Here is a 19,607-nt window from a genome sequence, read left to right as displayed (position 1 = left end):
CACCAATCAGGAAAGGAGGCGGGTATGAGTGACGTGACAGGGAGCAAAAGGCCAGGCTTCAGCTGAAGTTGGAGTGAGTCACTGGGAGGCCTGTGCAGGGTGCGTCATTAAATATGAAGGAAGACAAGGAGAATACTAAACCCAGGGAGCAGAAAGTGGAGATTAAATATGAGGAGAGGGCAGAGCGACCCGAGAAGAAGGAGAAGAAAGAGGCCTTGACCAAGGTTTGTGGCGCAACAGGCCTGAGTCAGGTTCAGGAGGCAATGTTGCTGTTGCTTAAAAAAAGGCTTGCATTTATATAGCGCCTTTCACGACCACCAGATGTCGCAAAGTGCTTTACAGCCAATGAAGTACTTTTTGAAATGTAGTCACTGTTGTAATGCAGCAGCCAGTATGTGCACAGGAAGCTCCTACAAACAGCAATGTGATAGTGACCAGATCATTTTTTGTGATGTTAATTGAGAGATAAATATTGGCCAGCACAACTCCCCTGCTCTTATTTGAAATAGTGCCATGGGGTATTTTACATCTGCCCAAGTGAGAAGGTGGGACCTTGGTTTCACATCTCATTTGAAAGACAGCACCTCTGCCAGTGCAGCACTTTCTCAGTGCTGCACTGGACTGTCTGTAGATTTTTGTGCTCAAGCCTGGGAGTGGGACTTGAACTGGGAACCTTGTCCCTTAGAGGTGAGAGTGCTACCAACTGAGCCACAGATGACAGTAATGGTCCCATGTTCAGCTTTGTAAATTGTATCTCAGGACTAAAGCTATGATGCTGTCACTCTGAATGTACAACTCCAAGGCAGCTGGGCTTGGATTGTTTTCTGGAAGTTCCTGCTTTCTTAACTATTTGTTTTCCAGTGCCCATAATTCTAATGAATGCTTAACTTATTGTTGTAAGTGATTCATGTGAGAAATGCACTTTTATATGACAACAACCACAAGAGCCTGATAGAACTGTTATATCTGTTGCAAAACTTATATCAATTGGATGTTTGCACTTGTTCTGTAATTTGGATGTTCACAGATTATGTACTATACTGGATACCTAATCTGAGCCATCTGTTCTGAAACTAGAATGATTTTTAAAATTGTTCTGATAAAAGTGCATTGTATATATTTTTTTAAAGTAGCTGATCTTGACCCATTAGGTGGTGATCCGTCGTTTACCTCCCAGTCTGACAAAAGAACAATTAGAAGAGCAACTTGCCCCGTTGCCTGAACATGATTACTTTGAGTTTTTTTCTACCAATTCAAGGTAAGAAGTTACTGTAACAGCAGAATTGTCGAACACCTTTTTTAAAATCACAAGGGCCACATAATCAAACTACCTTAAAAATCAGAGGGGGTGCCCCTTGTTTCCCTTAAATGCATAATTGATGGCTTAACTGATGGCTTCAACCTCCTGTGGTAAGGGTCAAGTGGCACAGTTGTTAGCACCGCAGCCTCACAGCTCCAGGGACCCGTGTTCGATTCTGGGTACTGCCTGTGTGGAGTTTGCAAGTTCTCCCTGTGTCTGCGTGGGTTTTCCCCAGGTGCTCCGGTTTCCTCCCACAGCCAAAGACTTGCAGGTGATAGGTAAATTGGCCATTGTAAATTGCCCCTAGTGTCGGTAGGTGATAGGGAATAAGGGATAACTGCAGGGTTAGTATAAATGGGTGGTTGTTGGTCGGCACAGACTTGGTGGGCCGAAGGGCCTGTTTCATTGCTGTATCTCTAAATAAATATTGTGGTGCTATATTCATGGTGTTGTCAGTTGATGAAATCTTAGAACCCCACTGAGAGACCCTAGAGTTTAATTTTCACCTATGTACTGAAACTGTTTTCTGATCAAATTGATTGTAAGCCTGATGGGCTGCAGAACAATTTAGGATACACAACTAACAAAACTGGCTGTGTGACTCTGAAGTCAGATCCTAGTCTTTCTGTGGAAAGAAAAAAGCCTTCACGTTGCTGTCTTGTATGACCTGTGCTCTCTTTAATAAGAGGCTGCTTCCAGCCATCCTAACATTTAAAATTAGTCCTGAGGAACTTGGCTCTGTGTAAGTACGTAAACACAGATTATCTCGCTTAGGCACTGCTGGCTGCACTTCGGTCTTCAGCTACTGGTCTCAGACCAATAGAGCAACCTAACTGCAGTCTCAAATAAACAAACTAATTTGTTTTCAGAGTCCTACTTTGCTCAAAAAAGGTGTAGCACCGTGATGAGCGTGGACAATGTGTCCAGCTGATTGTTGAACCTACTGCTGACTGAGAACAACCAGTTCCGAAGAAAGGTCACTGACCCGAAACGTTAACTCTGCTTCTCTTTCCACAGATGCTGCCAGACCTGCTGAGTGGTTCCAGCATTTCTTGTTTTTATTTCAGATTTCCAGCATTTTGCTTTTACTTATTTTGACAGTCCCAATGGGCAGCACTTCTGAACCATTTGTTTGCAATAGCGCTCTGAACTTAATTATAGTTAGTACTTTGTGACTATAATTAATCTGATTTGTGGGCAGCCATTTTTGGATTTAATCTTTATGAAATGAGAGCGAGTGTTCACAAGTGGAATTTTTGTAAGTATTCTTTATTTCATGGAGATGTAGTATGAGTCAGCTCGGCTGACCTGTTGGGGAAATTCCAACTGTAGCGTTTTCATTTTTTGAACTATTGCAACAGCAGCAATTTCAATCAATAAATTTCAGCCTTTTGAGTTGAACCCTAAAATTATGTTTCAGTTTGTGTTTTTTATATTGGGTCGGAGTTCAATTTCTAATCCATAATAAATGTATAAAACATGATCTGGCTGTAATGAGGGAAGTTTTCTGTTTTACATGTTGCCGAAACCATAAATAAAGACTGCAAATTTTGTAATGTGCAGTATTCCCCAAAATAATGTAGGTTAATTGCACCTTTTCAAGTTGTTTCTTATGTTATATCTCTTATTTTTCCTACAGCTTGTTTCCCCACATATTTTCTAGAGCATACATCAACTTTAAAAACCAAGAGGACATTGTCCTCTTCAGGGATCAATTTGATGGCTATGTTTTCATTGATAGCAAAGGTATGGTATTTTTAACTCTCTATGTCTGTGCGTGCTAACATCTTTTCATTTTGCTTTCTTCAATTGGCATCTATTAAGTCCTTTGCCTTCATACGTGCATTTTCAGAAATGTAAGGAATTGTGTGTGTCTATCTATTCTGGGCATTGCCTTTTTTTTTAAAAACTTTCAACAACACCGATGTAATGGGGATGTAGAAAGAAACTCCATTAGAAGCTCATTCGCAAACTTCACAGACCTAGAAACATTATTAATATTTCTCATTATTTAACAAAATCAAACAAAATGGATGGGAGAGAATGTTGAATGATTCCTTTTTAATATTTTTATTGCTTAAAGGAAATATTGATGTTGAGATTTCCCCAGTAGTATAATTTAGTAATGATTACTGCTGTGATCACTAAAAGCCCATTTTAATGTGCTTTTAAAGCATCCTATTAGAATGAAAAGTTTCTCCTTGTGTGAATGCCTTAAAGATCAAGATACGTTTTATTTTAAAAAATTGGTGCTCTGCATGTTGCAATTGTGAACAACTGTTGCGAGGAAATGTTAAATAAAACTGTTTAAATTTTTCAGTTATGTGTCCTGATCAGTCCAACTTTATTTTGTTGCTTTTTACTTCCATCAGTAGATGTGGAACACCTCAGAGGATGGAGTTGCACACCAATTAGACTGCTATCCTGACAGTCACCTAATTGATTCTAATTTTTTAAAAGGAACCCTTTAAGTGTGATTTGAAACCATAAAAGATGTTTTACTGTTAGCATTCTGTAACTGGATTTATTTCACATGTGAAAGAAACTTAGTTCCTGCGATGCAGATGTTAGTGAGTATTACTTCACTTGGTAAAAACAACACTGAGTGGGCACCATATACTCTTACCTTAATTTTACAATGTATTTTAACTTACTGGTTAAAATTACTGCATAGTCTGTCTAATAGATCTAAAAAGAAAATGTTCACTTTGTTTGCCCTATTTGTTTATGCATTTAAGATGACAGAAACATATTTTGCTGAAGGTAAGTTTTAGTTTGATCCTTTTTTAATTGATAAGAATCCCTTTATTTGTTTTCCCCTATGCTTGTCTCTCTTCTTACCAATAGGTCAGGAGTACCCTGCTATTGTAGAATTTGCCCCTTTTCAGAAAATTCCAAAAAAGAAGAGCAAGAAAAAAGATGGAAAAGTGGGAACTATTGAAGATGGTATGGATCATATACATTTTAGTGATGGTATGGAGTACCTATATTATTTTTTTTACAATGTAAACATTTCATTATAAACTGTTAATGTCTCGTCCTGTACCTTTTTTCTGCTTTCGTGACCTTCAGCTAGATGGGCAGAATGTAAGCTACTCATTTATTTATCACTATTGTTCTGTCACCTCATAAGGAAATGTGTTTAGTGAAAGTCCAGACATTGCAGTCAGCAGCGAAGTGATGACGCTTGCTGCTGACCTCAAAGAAAGCTGTCCACAAAGGTCCAGCGATCTCTGTGGTGTGGATTTCACCTTCTCCTAATTTGAATCTGGAGCCAGTCAGGGAGAGGAACTGGGATGGCATCAAGCAGAGTAAGCACAAATTAAAGTATTCTCACAGATGGCAAACCAGGAAATAAACTGCACTGATTATCCTTCACTTTCATTTTTATATAAATTTTAAAGTACGAAATAAAGATTTCAAAGAAATGTAAAAGAAAGTTATAAATTTTTACTTTATTAAACTATGAAATTTTTTATCATAATGGGAAAATGACATTACACAAACATGAAATTAGTTTTTCAGGGCCTGAGGTTCTTCAGCAGTAGTTAGGATTTAGTACACTGTTTAAAAACCTAGTTTACACCTCATTAACAAGGTGTAACTTTTTGGGGGCTTTTTAACAGTGATATACAGCATAAAAGGGGATGTTCCCATCAGTTCCTTGATTTCTAAAGATTGCTGCTTGTGGGGACTTCAATAGTGCTGCCTGTGAAGGATCAAGGAATTACTGACTATCATTTCTAGATTTCCAAGTTTAAATGTACATTTGCAGACACTAGAAGTTCCAGTCAGTTTCATAAGGTAATGATAGCAAACACTGACTGTTTCACCAACTGGGCAAAATTCGACCCTGAACTGGATGGAGGGCTATATCAAGCAGCTTGGCTAAATTTGGCAACCTTGCTGGGTTAAAAGCTGGCTTCGAAATCCTGCCTGTTCTTTCAATCTATCACTCAAGTCCTTTTTATTAAACTAACGGAATTAAAAGTAGCTCAAGGAAATGCTGATGTTTTAGATGTGGAAACAGCTACAGAACAATTCATGTCATGGGCTACGATGACTGAAGGATACATCGGTTCCAGTAAAATGTTTAAAAATGCTATAATTTTAGTTAATCTCTCATGTTTTGCTGTTTTAATCTGCAGCGTAATCAATTTCTTTAACTGATTTAGGATGTTCTCTTACTTTGTTAATGCTGATGTTGCAGGTTCAAGTCCCAGAGCACTGTGACATTTTAACATGCCAATGTTAAGTTGTCATGAGTTTTGTTTTCTTTAGTTAGATGACTTGACAGTATACCTTGTAATAACAGCACTCTTAATGCAAGATGGGCCTTACAGGTCTCCTAGTATAACACAGGGATTCGTGTAGCTGTTCCGGGACCAATATTGCTGGAGAGAAGTCTATTGGCTGGGCTGCCCTCCCTGCTAAAGGAAGCTGCATGAAAAGAGTTGCCATATTTGTTTTGTGTTCGGGAACGCCCAAGTGCCAGTTGTTGGGATTCTGGTCTTTATATATTACTATTCTATGTTATAGTTACTATGCCTAATCCAGAGGCACTGAAGCCAATTGTTAGTGCCCTAAACCAAGATCAGCTAAATTCGGACAAGCCAGTTATCGCTAACTAAAAAAACTGTCCAAATAAATTAACCCAAGAAAAGGTATATAGTGTACAAAAGTACTACTGAAAGAGTTATCAACCAAAAATATTAGAATTTAGCTGTTTTCTTTTTTTTTAAACTGATATTTTGGATTGTAATTATTATGCTTTTTTAAAAAACAATCAAACTGATATTGAAGGTAGAATGGTGAAGCAACAATGTGTAGTACCTTAGGATGCACACTCAACCTTCTGCTATTTGGATAGGTGCAGAAGGAGCACACTGTGATCTCCCGCAGAGATAGGAATTGGAGTGTAGTTCCTGAACTGCACTGTTTGTTGTGCCCCATTGACAGAGAAGTTTTTGTCACAAACTTCTGGGAAGGAAAATTAGAAGATAGTTGTTTTTTTTTCCCCCCAGGAAAGGAGCAGGTTAATCAGAACCTTGTCTTAAGTTTTCTTTTTGAATCTTGGTTATGTTTAGTTTAGAATTGGTAGTTTTTTTTTTCATTTGTCTGTATTCTTTTCTCAGATCCTGAATATAAAAAGTTTTTGGAGAGTTATAATAATGCAGATGATGAAAAAAATTCAAACAATCCTGAAACGCTTCTGGAGGAAATTGAAGCCAAAACTAAAGAGTTAGCTGGTAAATTGAGCTATTTTAATAAGTCTGATCATTTTCCATGCTGACATCTGTTTACCTGTTATAGTCCACGGATAAAAATGACATTTGCAGAATTTGATCCCATAAATTATTGTAGAGTTCATCTTAATTGTGTGCCCTTTAATCTAAATCTTTTACTGCCTATATTAAATTTTAGTAATTGTTTCTAAGTATAATCATAATCGGTAGAGGGATTTGGGTGTCCTTGTACATGAATCACATAATGTTAGCATGCAGGCACAGCAAGTAATTAATCAGAAAGGCAAATGAAAAAGTAGGCATTTATTGCAAGGGGGATGAAGTATAAAGGTAGGGAAGTCTTGCTACAACTGTACAGGGCATTAGTGAGACTGTAACTAGAGTACTGTGTATAGTTTTCGTCTCCCTACTTGAGGAGGAATATACTTGCGTTGGATGCAGTTCAGAGAATATTCACCAGGCTGATTCCTAAGATGAAGGGGTTGTCTTATGAGGAAAGGTTGAGCAGGTTGGGCCTATGCTGATTGGAGTTTAGAAGAATGAGAGGAGATCATATTGAAACATATAAGATTCTGACGGGCCTTGACAGGGTAGATGCTGAGAATATGTTTCCCCTAATGGCGGAATGTAGAAGTAGGAGACATAGTTTCAAAATAAGGAGTTTCTCTTTTAAGATGGCGATGACTGATGAAATTATTCTCTGAGGGTTGTTAATCTTTGGAATTCTCTTCCGCAGACAGTAGCGGAGGCTGGGTCATTGAATATATTCAAGGCTGAGTTAGACAGATTTTTGATCAACAAGGAACTCTAGGGTTATGGGAGGGTGCAGGGGGTCAGGCAGGAAAGTGGAGTTAAGGCCACATTCAGATCAACCACGATCTTATTAAATGACAGAGCAGGGTCGAGGGGCTGAATGACCTACTCTGGCTCCTATTATGTTCTTATCCCTAAAGTAGGCCTACATTGATTGACATGATTTTTTTCCTTTTGTCAATTAAAGTTAACTATTTTCCTCCTTGGTTTGTGATGTCTCCGATGAGATAGTTGAGGCAAATGTAGCGGTTAAAGCAAGCAAGTCCAGTAGGCAGGCAGGACAGGGAGCGTGGAAGGTCTGGTAGGCTAAACTGCATTTATTTTAATGCAAGAAGCCTTACAAGTAAGGCAGATGAACTCAGAGCATGGATCGGTACATGGGATTGTGATATTATAGCTATTACGGAAACGTGGTTGAAGGATGGGCAGGACTGGCAGCTCAATGTTCCGGGGTACCGATGCTTCCGGCATGACAGAGGTGGAGGTAAGAGAGGAGGGGGAGTTGCACTATTGACTCAGGAGGACATCACGGCAGTACTTAGAGAGGATATCATGGGGGGAACGTCCAGCAAGGCCATAACTTAGAAATAAGAAAGGGGTGATCTCTTTGATGGGATTATACTATGGGCCCTCCAATAGTCAGAGGGAATTGGAGGAGTATATATGTAGGGAAATCACAGGTTTAGGAATTATAGGGTTGTAATAGTAGGTGATTTTAACTTCCCTAATATTGACTGGGACTGCCTTAGTGCTAAGGGCTCAGATGGGGAAGAATTTGTTAAGTGTGTCCAGGATAGTTTTCTGAAGCAGTATGTGGATGGCCCTACTAGGGAAGGGGCTACACTCGACCTCCTCTTAGGAAATGAGGCTGGGCAGGTGGTTGATGTATCAGTGGGGGAGCACGTTGGGACCAGTGACCATAACTCTATTAGCTTCAAGATAGTTACGGAAAAGGATAGGACTGGTCCTCAAGTGGAATTCCTAAATTGGGGGAAGGTTAATTTCGATGGCATCAGACAGGAACTCTCAAAATTTGAATGGGAGAGGCTGTTTGCAGGTAAAGGGACGTCTGGTAAGTGAGCGACTTTTACAAGTGAGATAGGAAGAGTTCAGGGCTGGCATGTTCCTGTTAAATTGAAGGGCAAGGCTGGCAAGTTTAGGGAACCTTGGTTGATGAGGGATATTGAGGGTCTGGTCAGGACACAGAAGGAGGCATATGTCGGCTACAGGCAGCTGGGATCAAGCGAGTCCCTCGAGGAGTGTAGGGGATGTAGGAGTACACTTTAAGGAAATTAGGAGGGTGAAAAGGGGCCATGAGATTTCCCTGGCAGATAAGATAAAGGAGGATCCTAAAAGATTCCTAAGTATATTGAGAGTAAAAGAGTAGCTAGGGAGAGAGTAGGTCCCCTTAAGGATCAGTGTGGTAATCTATGTGTGGAGCCACGGGAAATGGGCGAGGTCTTAAACGAATACTTCTCGTCTGTATTTACCGTGGAGAAGGTCATGGAAGCTAGTGAGTTCAAGGGAGGAAACAGCGATATCCTGGAGCATATCAATATTACAAAGGAGGTGGTATTGGAGGTTTTGAAGCGCATTAAGGTGGATAAATCCCCAGGGCCTGACCAGGTGTATCCTGGGATGCTATGGGAAGCAAGGGAGGAGATTGCTGGGGCCCGGGCAGAGATTTTTGTATCATTGTTAGTCACGGGTGAGGTACCAGAAAACTGGAGGATAGCTAATGTTGTGCCTTTATTTAAGAAGGGCAGCAGGGATAAGCCAGGGAACTACAGGCTGGTGAGCCTTACATCAGTAGCGGGAAAGTTATTGGAAGGGATTCTGAGAGACAGGATTTATATGCATTTGGAAAGGCAAGGTCTGATTAGGGATCGTCAGCATGGCTTTGTGCGTGGGAAATCATGTCTCACGAATTTGAGTTTTTTGAGGAGGTGACCAAGAGGATTGACGAGGGCAGGGCGATGGACGTTGTCTACATGGACTTTAACAAGGCCTTTGGACAAGGTCCCGCATGGTAGGCTGGTCCGGAAGGTTCAAACACATGGGATCCAGGATGAGCTCGCCAATTGGATACAAAATTGGCTTGGTGATAGGACGCAGAGGATGGTAATGGAGGGTTGTTTTTCAGATTGGAAACCGATGACCAGTGGTGTGCCACAGGGATCGGTGCTGGGCCCTCTGTTGTTTGTCATATATATTAATGACTTGCATGTGAATGTGGGGGGCATGATTAGTAAGTTTGCAGATGACACCAAAATTGGTGGTATAGTGGACAGTGAAGAATGTTGTCTAAGGTTACAACAGGATATAGATAAACTGGGAAAGTGGGCAAGGGATTGGCAAATAGAATTTAATGCAGACAAGTGCGAAGTGATGCATTTTGGGAAGTTAAACCAGGGTAGGACATATACAGTGAATAGCAGGGCCCTGGGGAGTGTTGTTGAGGTGCAAGTACATAGTTCCCTGAAAGTGGCAACACAGGTAGACAGGGTGGTGAAGAAGGCGTATGGCATGCCTGCCTTCATCGGCTGAGGCACTGAATACAAGAGTTGGGACGTTATGTTACAGTTGTACATAACGTTGATTAGGCCGCATTTGGAGTACTGTGTGCAGTTCTGGTCGCCGCACTGCAGGAAAGATGTGATTAAGCTAGAGAGGGTGCAGAAAAGATTCACAAGGATGTTGCCTGATTTGGAGGGCTTGAGTTATAAAGAGAGATTGGATAGGCTGGGTCTGTTTTCCCTGGAGTGAAGGAGGCTGAGAGGGGACATGATAGAGGTATGTAAAATTATGAGAAGCGTAGATAGCCAGAGTCTGTTTCCCATGGTAGGTGACTAAAACTAGAGGGCATAGATTTAAGGTGAGAGGGAGGAGGTTTAAAGGGGATCAGAGAGGTAAATTTATCACACAAAGAATAGTGGGTATCTGGAATGAGCTGCCAGAGGAGGTGGTAGAGGCAAGAACAGTAGCAACATTTGAGAGGCATCTGGACAGGTACTTGAATGAGCAAGGCATAGAGGGATATGGAATTAATGCAGGCAGGTGGGATTAGTACAGATAGGCATTATGGTCAGCATGGACGCGGTAGGCCGAAGAGCCTGTTTCTATGCTGTACGACTCTATGACTCTGTGTCCTTGATGAGCTATAGGTGCACATTGGATCACATCATTCTAACCTGCCTTATAAAAGTTTGGTGTAACCTTTGAGGCAGAAGTGCATCTGTCTTTATCACGCATGCATAATCAGGCCTTACCTTGAACATCTTCCATGCATGCTACTTAAATTATTTTAAAACATAGTTCCCATTTTCTGTTTTTGTACTGTATTCCTTTTTTTGCTACATATTTGCATGGCCTTGTTGAAATTCAAAATCAGGTAAAGTAGTCCAGTGAATATGTTGCTAGACGAGTATGTGCAAGGTTATGAATTCCGATCTTACCATGAATTAAATTCAATGAATTGTTGGACTAGCACCAGAAAATATGACATTGAAACAGCTGGGTGATTGTGGTGGTGGTTGTTTAACCCAACTAGTTCGCTAATCCCCTTAAAGGAAGGGAGTCTGTTACATCTCCACAGTCTGGGATGGTGTGTGACCCTAGTCCACACTAAATAGTTGACTGGTAATGTCCTGTGAAACATCCTAGCAAGTCACGCAAGGCAACAATGTTAGGTAATAAATGCATTACCCCTAAGAAATTCAACCCTGAGTATGCGTGCACAAGTGGACCCACCATGTTTTCTGCATGCTGGCTCATTTACATTAGTTAATTTTACACTAATTTCAATTCATGACTCGATGGAGTCGTATTCTGAGTTGCAGTTTGCCCCAAATGCTGTATAATATTACGTAGAATGTACAGCATAGAAACGAGCCATTTGGTCCAACCAGTCCATGTTGTGTTTGTGCTCCAGTCGCTGCCTCCCATCCTTCCTCATCTACCTCTATCAGCATAACCCTTTATTCCCTTCTCCCTTATATACTTTTCTAACTTCCCCTGTACTCTTCACCTCAACTACTGCCTGTGGTAGCAAGTTCCATATTCTCACCACTCTCTGGGTAAAGAGGTTTCTTCTGAATATCCTATTTGATATTTGATTTTAATGTATTTTTTTCCCAGTGTTATGTCTGAATTCCTACAAAATGCTATCAAAATTTTTTTTACGTTGATGTAAGTGGATGAAATTGTTTTTTCCATTAACAGCTAAGAAAACCACACCACTTTTGGACTATGTGAAAAATAAGCAGGTAATGACTTTCTACTTTGTCTTTGATTTCCCATGTTCTGTCTTTTGATAAACAATTTTGCATTTATTCAAAATATAGCCTTAATTGTCTCCTGTGTGTCACAATTCTCTCGCCCCTCACTCCTCACAATACCAGAGAATAAGAGAGGAAAAAAGAGAAGAAAGGAGGAGAAGAGAGCTGGAAAAGAGGCGACTGCGAGAAGAAGAAAGGAGAAAATGGAGAGAGGATGAAAGGCGGAAAAGAAGAGAAGCAGAGAAGCAAAAGAAGATGCTAGAGAAAGGATTTGACAAAGACAAGGACAGATCAAAGGATGAACCAAAGATAAAGGTACACCAAATTGTCAATATTCTAACAAAATTACTTTTTTATTTAAAATGTTTACAAAATGTCTAATTTTATAGCTTCTGAAGAAGACGGATAAAGGGGATGACTCCAGTTTAGAAAAGCCAAGGGAGAAAGTAAAGAAACTGGAGAGAGAAAGAGCTAAAGAGGACAGAACATTCACTGGACAGGGAAAACGCCTGGAGAGTGCCATCAAGGAAGATAAAGGAAAGAAGTGAGTGAGAATAAATTAAGCTGCTTGTATCCTTTCCAGTCTTATTATTTGGTTGCTTGTTTCAACATGCACATTCTTTCGTCCATGGTACTAAATTGGTGTTGGACTGGTCTGCGTGCACACTGCAATCAAGGAGGAACTTGATGGTGTAAACCCTAAGTAATTGTGCATTCTGAGTTCATATGGTCATGAACCTAGTGCTCAAGAACTGGTTTCTTCCCAGTATAAGCTTAGAAGTGCTGCATGGTCAATCCTGACCAAACTTGTGTTGGTATTTTTCTTCCCCTATAACTCTAGGCATTTTCTAGGCAATGTTTTGAAGATGTCTATTCATTAGCAGTCAGCTACATGTATTAGAAGAGAAAATGATTATACAAACTTTCTCTGTATTCTGCATCAATTCCAGGCAAAGGCCATAGAATGGGGGCATACCCTAGCACCTGCTAAAGCATCTTTTGAAGTGTTCATGAGGAGTTGGTGTGAGTGACAGGGCTTGTATATACTTTCTTCCTTCTTTCCTGTGTAAAAGTATTTGCTGGAATTTGTGGACACATATTTGTATCTTGTCAGTCTGGACTACTAACCTGCAGTACTGCAGAGCTGTATGAAATTTAGTCGTCTGTTGAAGGAACAATCTATGGTGAGACTTCTGAGTGTGATGGTGGAGAAGGACCAGATATCTGGTAACTACTCTAAACCCTTATCCAGATCAATAAGGTATGATTCAAGTGGACTTTGTACTGTGAATGAATGAACTTGCATTTATGTAGCACCTTTCATGACCTCAAGGTGTCCCAAAGCACTTTATAGCCAATTAGGTACTTTTGAAGTTAAGTTGTAATGTAGGAAACACGGTAGCCCATTTGCACACAGAAAGGGCCCATGAATAGCTCTCTCAATCTGTTTTACGGGTGTTGTTTGAGGGATAATTGACTAGGACACCAGAACGAACTCCCCAGCTCTTATTCAAATAGTACCTTGGGATCTTTTATATGCACCTAAGAGGGAAACCAGTGCCTCAGTTTAACTTATCTGAAAGATGGCACCTCTGACAGTGCAGCATTCCCTCAGTATTATACTGGAGTGGGACTTTAACCCACAGCCTTCTGCCTTAGAGGTGAGAGTGCTACACTATGCCGCAGTTGATAGCAAAGTGAAGAGTGTTTGGTACAGATTTGGGTTGCATGTAATGAGTCATGTTAACTAGTAGCACAAATTGTAACACTGTTTAAAAAGAACTGGTGGGAATTAGCCTGTGCAATTTTACCAGTGCACCTATTCTAGCAACCCAGATGAATATAAACTATCACTCTTGGCACCAATTAGCTGTGAATAAATGCAGTTCACTGCAAGATGAATTGTGAAATAGATTTGTTGAAATCAGTTAATTTATTGGCTGGCACCAGGAAAAGATGAATGAGAAACTGCCAGATTGTCGTAAAAATCCAACTACTTCACTAACGTTCTTCACTGAAGAAAAACTGTACACCTATCCAGTGTAGCCTATGTGTGTCTCCAGTGTCGTACTACCTGTTTGACTGTTAATGCCCTCTGAAGTATACTTGAAAACCATTCAGTTTAAAACCTTCATTTAAGGTGCATTCCTTCTTGGGACAACAAGCAATGGTCAATTTAGCAGCTTTGGCAGCATCTGCCATGTTCCAAAACAACAATTTTTTTTAAAATTCTGTTTCGACCCTTGAGTACGTTTTACTTTGTTTGGGCACGACAGGATTGAAGACGATGGTGGAAGAGACTACCGGGAAAAAGAGGAAAGGGAACGGGAGAGAAGGCTGAAGGAGAAAGAGCGTCAGAAACGCCAGGAGGAAGAACGGCGCAAGCCAAGGGAGCGATGTGAGGCTGATAAACCTTTTAGAAAAAAAGATGAAGAGATTAAGAAGGAAACAAATGAAAAGGCCAGGAAGAAGGAAAGCTCAGAGACTGCACCAAGCTTTGAGAAGCTGGACAAAGGAAAAGAGGAGAAGAAGGAGGATAGTGCAGCAAAAAAGGAACGAATCCGAAATAAGGTACTGGAATGTTTCATTTAAAAACTCTTGTAAATGAAACAAATAGATGTTGGTAAAACTAACACCACTTTCTACTGCTATAAAAACACCTGTGATACAAATATAATATACTCAGCCATCACTTTTGATGGTAGTGCACCTAAATCTCTTGGATTTCATTGATCAAAGTGGCACCTAATACTTCAAATCTCTTAATATTGCTTTTTTTTTGTCTTCTTTGTATTTTTCTGCAGGTTGACATTCTTAGCGATCACGAACGTAATGCATTTGCTAATTAAATACTTGAACCCTGCTCCTAATAATTCCATGAAAGTGAATCTTGAGTACAATATTGGTAGCTTAATTGCATTAAAATTCCTAGCTGTGTTGGTATGTTTAGGTTAATTTTATAGCTACTAATAAAAAGCTAAGTTTTTTTCCCAGCAGTATTGAAACCAAGGCAGTGCAATATCCACTTCATTTCAAAAGTGAGGAATACCTTTTAAGGGTATATCTCTTAGCCTCTGAGTGTATCCAACCTAAGACTGATATGTTGTCAGTGGTTTTATTGCATTATTGGATGCCTTGTTCTGCAGTGTGCCTGATAAATCTGTAAGTGTATTACACTGGAATATAGTAATAAATTGTGCACTTTGCTCTGAAGATTTTATTGCATTGCTTGTGATGTTTAGTTTTTAGTTTAGAGATACAGCACTGAAACAGGCCCTTCGGCCCACCGAGTCTGTGCCGACCATCAACCACCCATTTATACTAATCCTACACTAATTCCATATTCCTACCACATCCCCACCTGTCCCTATATTTCCCTACCACCTACCTATACTAGGGGCAATTTATAATGGTCAATTAACCTATCACCCTGCAAGTCTTTTGGCATGTGGGAGGAAACCGGAGCACCTGGAGGAAACTCATGCAGACACGGGGAGAACTTGCAAACTCCACACAGGCAGTACCCAGAATTGAACCTGGGTCGCTGGAGCTGTGAGGCTGCGGTGCTAACCACTGCGCCACTGTGCATAATTTTAATAAAGAAAACACATTTTATTATAATGAAATGTGATGGCATTTAATCCAACTTTCAAAAGTGTAATTCTTCTGGATATTTTCAGCTCTTTTATGATCCATTTTTGTTTTTATTTCCAGGACCGCCCGACTATGCAGCTGTACCAGCCAGGGGCACGGAGCCGCAGCCGGTTAATGACATGCGCAAAGTCTAGTGAGTGTAGCACAAAGTCGCCAGAGACAAGTGAGGAGAAACAAGAGGAATTTGAGGCTTCCAGGAATATTGTAGAAAAGGAGAGTGAAGAATGAAAAAGCTGCTGCTAGTTCAAAGGTTGAGCAGTCGCGGTAAACCGACCAAGTGTGGGGGAAGTCCAAAAGTGTCCTTATTGGAGAGGAGTTCAGAGAACGAAGCTGGTGTGGTTTGCTTGTCAGATAAAATGTTTGAAACTGGTAATTTCCCTATTTTAAGAATGGAGGTTTCATTTTGCCATCACGATTGTGACAGGGCACTGACGTGCAAGATTATTGCAGTTGGAGATTAACTGGGATGTAAATTAGATGTTGCGCTTACTAGACAGGTGCTAGTGACTTTGAAAATGTACTAGCCAACAGCTTTGATATGATATTAATGACATCCCATCATTTGCTTCAGTAGGCAAGAGGCAAGTAAAGGAAATGTTCTGTCAGCTACAGCAGAATTATACCAGCAAATGCTAACAATAACTTATCTGGGTTGTTAAGTTTGCACCATTACAGATTATAGTATGGGAGACCAAATTCTCAGTGGCCTTATTGATCGTCTCACTTGTGGAATGTATGAAAAGGCTCGTGGGGTGGGGTGGGGGGGTGCGCAGCGGGCAGAGAATAGCATTTGTTCTTTCACACTTGTCATAGGGGCTGCATTTTAGGATTAGGCATGTCTATAACTAAGAACTTGGAAAAAGTACCAGTTGCAATTTATATTGAAGGGACTGTGGAGGTTATGTAATGCTTCAGTTCTATTCTTTTATACCCATTAGATCTATTTACTAAAATTCTAAGTGATTCCTGTGGGAAAATCTTGAAAAATCTAACTTTGTTCATTTCCTGTCACTGTGGCAATCCAGTTCCTTTTAACTCATTGTACTCAATCATCCAGCCATATATAAAGTGCAAATAAGAGCTTATCAGAAAATAGTTGGAAATGATTCATACTTGTCCCTTTTATGCATCAAAAATTTGCTCTCAACATAACTCCCTCCCCCTTTTTCTCACAGCACCATTCATTGCCTTAGGAAGTCTCCTGCAGTGCCACTCTGGCCATCCAGCAGAGGGTGCTGCTATCATGGCGAGCTGTAGTCTTTCATTTGTTGATGTTTAGCGTTATGGAAACCTGCTGTTGGCTGGAAAGGCTGTGTGATTGTGCACACGCGCTTTTAAACAAAGGTACTGGAAAGGCAGTCTAATGCTGGAGTAGGAAAAATAGTTGAAATTCAGTAGGGGGCGGGGGGGGGGGGCGGGTGCGGTGCGGGAGAAGTGCTGATGGAAGAAGGTAGAAAAGAAATTTAATCATAACCAGTTTTATTTGACAATTTACTCAGTGTGTAACTAGTTTTGGATCATGTGTGGCAAAATAAGCAGGTAAATATTGAGCCTGTTTCTTGATCCCTGATTTGCAGTGTTCCTAGTTCTTTTATTTTTTTTTAACATCGTGTGGTCATTGCACATACCTTCAGGGTCTAAGAGATAGTTACAGTTTAAAATAAACGCAACTTGGAGCAGCAAACGCTGTTGGCTTTACTTTTTGTGCAGCATCAGAAAGGTTGCAAAGCTATTGGGACATTCCAAGAACTGTTGAAACGATTCCTTCAATAGAAAATGGAAACTTTTTGCTACTTTAATTCTCAAGGCTATGTTTTTTTTTTCATGCATTGTTTATACTTTCAACAGTGTTGAACACTTGCAATCAATAAATACCAATGACAAGGTGTGTGCAGTTCTGTTTCGTCCTGAAATATTAGCAATTATAACAGTATCCTTTATTTATTTGAGTATTTCTGGACTGTTATAGAATCTTACAGCCCAGAAAAAAGGCCATTCAGCCTGTGCTGGCTCTTTGAAAGAGCTGTCCAATTTCTCAAGTGCACATTCAGTTGCCTTTTAAAGATCCTATAGAATCTGATTCCACCATCCTTTTCAGGTAGTGTGTTCCACATCTTGGCAACCCTATGGGGAATTTTATGGAGGTGACGGGGGTTTCAGCCATTAGCTGCAGAGCCAGCGAGAGACCACGTTGCCTCCTTTGGGGAATGGCTCGCCAAATGACGAGCCAATCAGACAATTAAAAGTCTACTGGCAGGTCTTTCCTGGGATCAGGACCCCAAGGGCAGAAGTCCCTCCCACTGAGCTACCAGCCAATCGGAGGCTGGCAGCTCTTTTGCTCAACAGCACAACCAAGGAGGCAGTGGCTGCTGCTGGAATGACACCCACCAGAGGCTCTGGATCGTGGAGGTAAGTGATAGCATGAGGGGTTTTGCAGGGTGGGGGTCACAGAGAGGAGGGTGTCGGGGGGGGGCAGGGGTGGTTGACTGCAGGGGCATGGCTCTCAATGCCCCCCCCCCCTCTTCCCAAGGCTGGGTCCCTCGATCAGGCACTTAGTGCCTTGAAATGAGGGACACTACCCACCCCCAGAGACCCAAGCAACGCCACACAGGTTTGCATGTCGTGCTCCTCACCTGGCAACAGGTCTGCCAGCCACTGGGACAATACCAGCAGTGGTGGGGAGGCTTTTAATTGGGCATTAATTGCTCCTAAAGGGCCTCAATTGGCAGCGGGGCAGGAAGGCCATCCATGGACTTCCCACAGCAGACTTAATCAGGGTGGTGGCAGAGTCCCCACCCACCACCATCCTGTCTGATTAAATGCCCTCCTCTTCACCAAACTCGCCACTTGGGAGAGCATAAAATGCTGCCCAGTTTGTGTGAAGAAATTTCTCCCCATTTCCTCTCTAGAGCTTTTGCCTCTTGTTCCCGACCAACTTGCCAGAGGAAATGGTTTCTCCCTCGCTCCCTGAAAACTCCATGTAAGCTAAATGTATAGTCAGTTTTACAGCACAGAAACAGGCCCTTCGGCCCAACGCGCCTGTCATCAGCAATGGAAGTTTATGGTCTGACCAAACCTAATGACAAGGCATGGCTCCCAAAGGTGACTGCTCTGGACCCTGACACCGATTTCTGGTAAAACTCACTCCTGCAAAGTCCAGAAAGCTGGATCTTTAACAAGCGAAGGGCCCACCTCCCTACACAATTGCTCCAAGGAAAAAATGCCATTAAATTCCTCCTGAAAATCCCAGACTGACCAGAAAACTCCACGCCCCACCCCTTCAGTGTCTCTTCATCTAAAGCCAATTACTGGACTCCCCAACTACAAGAACTGCAGTCACCAGCATAGAACCTCCTGCTATACTTCTGCACGAGTAAGAAGTGAGTGCAAAATCTCTGTTGCAAATGCCCCTTTTATACATGCTGGCAAAAACAGTGTAGCTATTATAGCTCATCTCTCAATGCGTAAGCTCACTGCTCAAAATGTAATTAACTCTGGGTGAATAGCAGTGCTAATTCTGCCTGCTGAATACGGATTCGAAATCTCCACCAATCATCCAGTGAACCTGTGCACACTGCAGCCATCTGTACAGGCTAGCATAAGTGTGAAGGCTAACACTATGCGATTTGGCTTTTCTGAATGTAAATTGGAGTCCAAAACCGATATGGATATGGGAAGGGGGAAGGAAACCTATCTGGGTTTAAAGGAAAGCATAAATAGAAAGGTGTGCACAGTGAGGCATATGTAAGACATTATGATAGATGTGAGGGGATAATGCTCCCACAGGCTAGGCCAAACGGGAAGTAAATTGGCCATTCCTCTGCTTGATGGCTGCACCAGGGTGCAACACCTTTCTATGCTACTCCGGCTTTTCCCTTTATGGCAGGCTGTAGCATGCTAACAAACACCACAAACTATTGCTGGGGCTGAACTTAAAATTAATCTCTTTGAATGTAAGGCAACTGCCACCTATCAAACAGAAGAAGAAAAAAAATCTCCTGATCGATCTTAAAATCATGAAGAAAATTTCAGGAGGGATATTTAAAACCTTTGTCCAGTCAATTTTTTAAATATATTCCTTCATGGGATGTGAGTGTCACTGGCAGGCCAGCATTTGTTGCCCATCCCTAATTGCCCTTGACATCTGAGTGGCTTGCTAGGCCATTTCAGAGGGCAGTTAAGAGTCAACCGCCTTGCTGTGGGTCTGGAGTCACATGTAGGCCAGACCAGGTAAGGACAGCAGATTTCTTTCCCTAAAGGATATTAGTGAACCAGATGGGTTTTTGTGACAATAAATAGTTTCATGGTACCATTACT

The 19,607-nt window shown here is 41.3% G+C and overlaps 1 protein-coding gene across 1 annotated transcript; it reads left to right on the top strand.

The window, feature by feature from the left end:
- The first annotated feature begins 14 nt into the window (after positions 1 to 14).
- Positions 15 to 17,176, top strand: upf3b (UPF3B regulator of nonsense mediated mRNA decay). The gene is made up of 10 exons (XM_068047195.1): positions 15 to 224; positions 1,152 to 1,258; positions 2,940 to 3,046; positions 4,148 to 4,273; positions 6,436 to 6,549; positions 11,581 to 11,624; positions 11,760 to 11,951; positions 12,026 to 12,180; positions 13,913 to 14,207; positions 15,351 to 17,176. Exons 1-10 carry the CDS (start codon positions 114 to 116, stop codon positions 15,516 to 15,518), a joined length of 1,419 nt encoding a protein of 472 aa, XP_067903296.1. The 5' UTR covers positions 15 to 113; the 3' UTR covers positions 15,519 to 17,176.
- Positions 17,177 to 19,607: the final 2,431 nt, after the last annotated feature.

Source organism: Heterodontus francisci, chromosome 15, assembly GCF_036365525.1.
Source record: "Heterodontus francisci isolate sHetFra1 chromosome 15, sHetFra1.hap1, whole genome shotgun sequence".
Classification (NCBI taxonomy): Eukaryota; Metazoa; Chordata; class Chondrichthyes; order Heterodontiformes; family Heterodontidae; genus Heterodontus; species Heterodontus francisci.
This window is presented reverse-complemented; position numbering and strand designations above follow the sequence as displayed.